Here is a 5,622-nt window from a genome sequence, read left to right on the forward strand (position 1 = left end):
ACTGTGCAATTTTTCTGCAGAACTGGTTGCCATTGCTTTCTCCCAGGCAGTATCTTTTCAAGTCGGTTGAACACAGCCATTGTCAATACTCTTCAGTGATTGTCTGCCTGTGGTCAGTGGTCGCATAACCAGGCCTTCTGCTGTACACTAGTTGCTCATACGACCTTACACTGCCTGCTCGCCTGCTTCACGTGACATTGATCGCGGGGCTAAGCAGCTGTGACACATTACCTTACGGTGTCCTGCAGGCTAGTGGTGGACGCCTTACATCTCCTTAGGCAGAGACGTATCTTCACCTTGCCACACGCTATGTACATCAAATGGGCTAAGGCACCTGTGGTTACATGTAAATATAGTTCCCCATATTAACTTAAGTTTGGCAGAATTTATAGTGAACTACCCTCGGCAACAGCTGAATCCAATTGATTCACTTTTAATTATTCACAACACGCAATAAGCGGTCTGCTCGATTCAATATCTCTCTCAATTTTCCTTCTGAATATCTTCAGTAAAGTAGAGTGATTAGGGAGCTGCTGAAAAATAAGCCTTCCATAATCTTTCCAAGCTCTTTACAAGTCGGTACTGAGTTTTCTAAAAATATACAGATAAGTGGCTTGGACTTCATTAACAATCCGACAGATCCGTTAATAGTTGCCACTACTTTATTTATCATCTCTTCCTTTCACAAATCTCGGACACGCCATCTTTAGTAATGGAGTGAGTTTGCGTATTTTTAATATAGCGTGCAACTGAAGGGACGAGAGGAGAAGTTCTTTATCTAACATATATTAGCGAAATACACAACTCGAGACCAAATGCTTATCTGGCTAACAACTTGAAATTAATTTGACACCGGAAAAAAATTGTCAACTTGTGATTGGTGTCAATGTGCCATTCTGTTTGAACTGATTTGCATAAATAGGGAACGCGCAGTGCCAGCTCGTCACAGGATTCATAAGCGAGCTGAAAAGTTGAGACGCCACTTACTCGCTGCACCTTGTGTGAGCTTCACTCAATTAATTACAATGTCTTGCTGGGTTCGTGTGGTCAGTACTCTGGTGTTCACTGCAATTTGTGAGTATTTTCTATGGATATTATATTGAATCTGAAATACTATTCAATGACATTCTTCTCGCACTTCTGGTATTACTCGAATATTAATCTCGGCACATTTTTCCTTCCCTCTGAATGTTTCCAGATATCAACGCAGAAGTTGCAATGAATCAACCACCTTCGAAATCCACATCTCTGGGGCAGACCGTCCAAATACCCTGCACCTTGTCTGGATCCTCTTTAGGAAGTAACAATGTCGCCTGGTACCAGCAGATTCCCGGAAAAGTTCCTCGGTATCTGTTCTACTATTATTCGGGGAGCAGCATTAACAGAGGCTCGGGAGTTCCGAACCGTTTCGGCGGCTCAGTATCCGGCGACACGGCAACATTGACAATATCGAGCGTCCAGTCGGAGGATGCGGCAGACTACTACTGTGCTGTCTGGAAAAATGCTTTAATCTTCGGCAAAGGAACGAGGCTGGGAATTGGCAGTAAGTAAAATATCAATTCAATGCGCTTTGCCTTTTGGTACTTACGTGAACAATAATTAAAACTGTGTCGTCTAAGGGTGGCTTCGAAACAAATGGTGGATCTTTTCAAATATCCAGCCACGAGTAACGATCCTTTGATAATTTAATTGAACTCGCGCGGCCGAACCGCCAAATGCCGCTCTGTTGTTTCTTTAGTTTGAGCTGGCTTTGTAGAAGCCGAAATGCTAATTGCTAAACCAGGTGCAGAATTATTTCTATCGTTAGTTTATAAGTATAATCCTAAATTCCCGAATTTTAATTGCATCAGTTGGTGGATGCACCTTTGCTGATGACACCATTTTGGGCTGATGCCCGTCAGAACCTTAAGCTATCTGCTAGCTACAGATCACTGGACCCTTGAGGGTTCTTCAAAAATCACAAACTTGCAAAGACGAAGAAAGATAGATGATGAAGGCGGTTGGATCCATTGCAATAAGCTAGAATCTTTCTGAAATTTTCCTCAGTATCTAGTTATCTCCGACACGCTGAAAATATGATTTTTTTTAAATCATTCGCCACCTTGGTCAAGTTGTTCGTGTGTCTCTTTACATTCTTCGAAAAAATAAGAAAACTGGTACCATATTTGCCATCAGAGACCTAGATAATGATGAACAAGGCAGTTAATGCAAATTCTTGAGGTGCCTAGAGAAACAGAATATCAAAAACAACGGATCAATTAGTCCATTAATTACAAGGAAACTCATTGAGATGTCACTGAGACGACTAACTGCTAGATTAATCATTGTCCTATTTTTTTTTTTCATCGCCAGTTTGAGCCGTCAAATCTTTATATTAAACCGCCAAGGGATTTTGAAACCAACCTTCAGTGTTTTGCTGTATAGAGTTAAATTTGAATCTGAATGGAATTTGAAACAAACTTGCACCGTTTTAGACCAGAACGGGCTTCGAAGAGTGGCTCGCAGATATTAGAATGGAAATTCTCAATCTTTATTATGCTGGCCTTTATAAATCAGAGCAGTGAGTATAGGAGTTGGGATGTAATGCTAAAATTGTACAAGGCATTGGAGAGGCCAAATTTGGCGGATTGTGTACAGTTCTGGTCACCCAATTATAGGAAAGATATCAACAAAATAGAGAGAGTACAGAGCAGAGTTACTGGAATGTTACCTATGTTTCAGAACCTAAGTTACAGAGAAAGGTTGAACAAGTTAGGTCTTTATTCTTTGGAGCGTAGAAGTTTGAGGGAGGTCTTGATAGAGGTATTTAAAATTATGAGGGGGACTGATAGACTTGACGTGGATAGGATTTTTCCATTGAGAGTAGGGGAGTTTCAAACAAGAGGACATGAGTTGAGAGTTAAGGGGCAAAAATTTAGGGTTAACAGGAGGGGGAACTTCTTTACTCAGAGAGTGGTAGCAGTGTGGAATGAGCTTCCAGTAAAGGTGGTGGAGGCCGGTTCGATATGTCGTATTGGATAGGTATATGGACAGGAAAGGAATGGAGGTTTATATGCTGAGTGCAGTTGGTTGGGATTCGATGAGAGTAAGCGTTTGGCACGGACTAGAAATGCTGAGATGGCTTGGTTATGTGTAATTGTTATATGGTTATATAGTTATTAGCAGACGCCTTTTAGTATTTTATGTTTTCAACTATTGGTATTATTTCTATCTTACATTGGAAAGTCAATATGTGCAAACATGGCAGACAGACTTTTCTGCCAATTGTGATACTGAAATTTGACAATTTAAAATCGTGATGCTCTTGGGTCACCATGTGGAAATCAATTTCCAAGAGGACCACCTTATCGTAGGGTTTGAAGACATGCGTGGCTGATTGACCCGGAGAGCTATGTTGGCGATTGTCATGGCCTTGTGCTTTGCTTTTTGATAGTGTCAACCATGCCCAGCAGGTCAAAGGGCAGAGGCCAGACTAAGAGTGATCCTTACGCCATCCAGGGAGTTCATCTCAGGGATAACAACCCTGGCAGGTCAAAGTTTGTTACGGAAATAGCAATGAAATATTCCTCTCTATCTGTGTGCGATTCATTCTGTAGACATAGATTGAGGATCTTTATTACTGCCCTGAACGACAGCGGCATAACGGGAAGTAAATCAGTGAAAGTAATCTATCATTATAGTTCTCATTACACTAAAAATGCAAACACAGGACAGCGAGCTTTTCAACTTTGCACGAGAAATTACTTAAAACTATGAAAGTAAACCACGTTGAGCCGTAGATCTGAACGATATTAGATGAACACAGTTGTATTCCCTCTCTTTACCACCTAGGTCGTGAATATTATAAGAAAGTGGTTTCGACAGTGGTGAGTGTAAGGAAAAGATCCGCTACCCTGCACAAACCAGATTTGAATTATTTACTTTAAGTGGAAAAATAATCTTTCAACAGGTATATTAAACTGTCCAAAAGTGATTTACTATACAGGCAGTCTGTAATTTTATATTGCGTAAAGCAAACTCTGTATTCCGATGGCTAAGATGAAGTAAATACACTATTCAAGGGGTTCCCAACCTCGGGTCTGCACATCTCTCTGCTAATAGTAGGGGTCTATGACATAAAGAGGTTGAGAGCCCCTTGTACTAATCCCAGCTTTTAAGCAAAACATGTATTAGACTTCTGCCTCTTGTCTTGATGACGGAAGATTTGAATGAAGTGAAAGTGTCTAAGGTAGAAGTAGAAACGGTGGAAACTTAGAAATTTAAAATGAATGGAAGCAATATAAGTATACGATATTTGGAACTGGATTTTGTGTAAAAAGATTATGTTTTTTTTTGACGTGATGATTGACGCCAGATATGTTGTTGTGTAAGTAAGAGGGGTAGGCGTAATAAGCTGTACCCTTTTGGCCTGTTTTAAAGAATATCTATGTTTTTGTTGTAATTTTCTCCTATGAAATCATCGTTATAAATGATGCTTTTTGTTATGTTTGTACCGACCAAAATAAATTAATTTCATTCATTCATTCAATGCCGATTACAACACCAGCCGAAATCATTCATTTTACCCCACTATAAATATTGTGCCCCAGTGTCGCAAAAAAACAAATATCACGGGAGATTTTAGGTGGTAATTTTTTCATTTCTAATTTAACAGATTGAAATCGGAAAACGAAAAAGAAATATTTGTTCATTACGATGAAGGAATATATGAAATAATAAATGCATTTTAAACAAGAGGGATGTTTTAACAGAAACAGTTACTCAACCTATACTAAACTGGCACCTTGTTTTAAACAGATCCTCAGAGCCCCGCTGTCACCGTCCTCCGGCCTTCAACAGAAGAAATTACGGGAAAGGGCACAGCGACACTGGTGTGTTTGGTGAGCCGTTTTAATCCGGGAGCTGTGGGCATTGAATGGACCGTGGACAGACGTACGAAAAGCGATGGCGTTAAGACGAGCCCTGTCCTTCAGGACACGGACAACACGTTCAGTGTGAGCAGTTACCTGACTCTGCCAGCCTCAGAATGGAGCTCACACGAGCGTTACTCCTGCGTGGTTAAACACGAGGCTCTAGCAAACCCGTTTGTAGCAACGATCGAGAGATCCAGCTGTATCTAAAACTATATTTCAAACTTAATAAAGATGAAAAGCTTATTTTATCCGTCTTTTCCTTCATTAAAATAGCTTTAAAACATTATTCTTTTGCAGTTCAGTATTTGCGTTCAGATACCACATTTAAGTTTTGTCAGGTTTAAATGCCATTCTATTGAATGAGTATAATTCTTAATTCAAGCTCCAATGTTAATTAGTCTCAGTTAAAGTCATTCCCAGATGTTCAGCAAATGACCGTAATCTGAAGATGGCATTCTTGGTTCTTGCCAGACTGCTGATAATTTCGACCACAGCTACCCAATAAGATTAACGATCCAGTCTGATATGCAACATGTTTTCATGACTTTTCTTTCGAGTTCCGAATGAAGCAGAAATATATTTTAAATTTCTCTTTAATGATATTACCTTGATGTAAAAGAAAGAGCTATAAAAGCGCACACACGTGTACGCACAGACACACAGTCATTTGTCATGAAGGAACACATTCAACCGAGGACGATTGATGAAT

At 40.0% G+C, this 5,622-nt stretch overlaps 1 protein-coding gene across 1 annotated transcript; it reads left to right on the forward strand.

The window, feature by feature from the left end:
• Nucleotides 1–956: 956 nt before the first annotated feature.
• Nucleotides 957–5,199, forward strand: LOC140732725 (immunoglobulin lambda-1 light chain-like). Its single transcript, XM_073055397.1, has 3 exons — nucleotides 957–1,074; nucleotides 1,199–1,543; nucleotides 4,798–5,199. Exons 1-3 carry the CDS (start codon nucleotides 1,026–1,028, stop codon nucleotides 5,118–5,120), a joined length of 717 nt encoding a protein of 238 aa, XP_072911498.1. The 5' UTR covers nucleotides 957–1,025; the 3' UTR covers nucleotides 5,121–5,199.
• Nucleotides 5,200–5,622: the final 423 nt, after the last annotated feature.

The sequence above is a fragment of the Hemitrygon akajei genome, chromosome 9, assembly GCF_048418815.1.
Source record: "Hemitrygon akajei chromosome 9, sHemAka1.3, whole genome shotgun sequence".
Lineage (NCBI taxonomy): Eukaryota > Metazoa > Chordata > Chondrichthyes > Myliobatiformes > Dasyatidae > Hemitrygon > Hemitrygon akajei.

Bases quoted from the DNA above. Each gene is read 5' to 3' on its own strand.
- LOC140732725 (XM_073055397.1), top strand. From the start codon at position 1,026: ATGTCTTGCTGGGTTCGTGTGGTCAGTACTCTGGTGTTCACTGCAATT. The intron at 1,075-1,198 runs GTGAGTATTTTC...GAATGTTTCCAG, and splicing joins TCTGGTGTTCACTGCAATTT to ATATCAACGCAGAAGTTGCA. The intron at 1,544-4,797 runs GTAAGTAAAATA...TGTTTTAAACAG, and splicing joins AACGAGGCTGGGAATTGGCA to ATCCTCAGAGCCCCGCTGTC.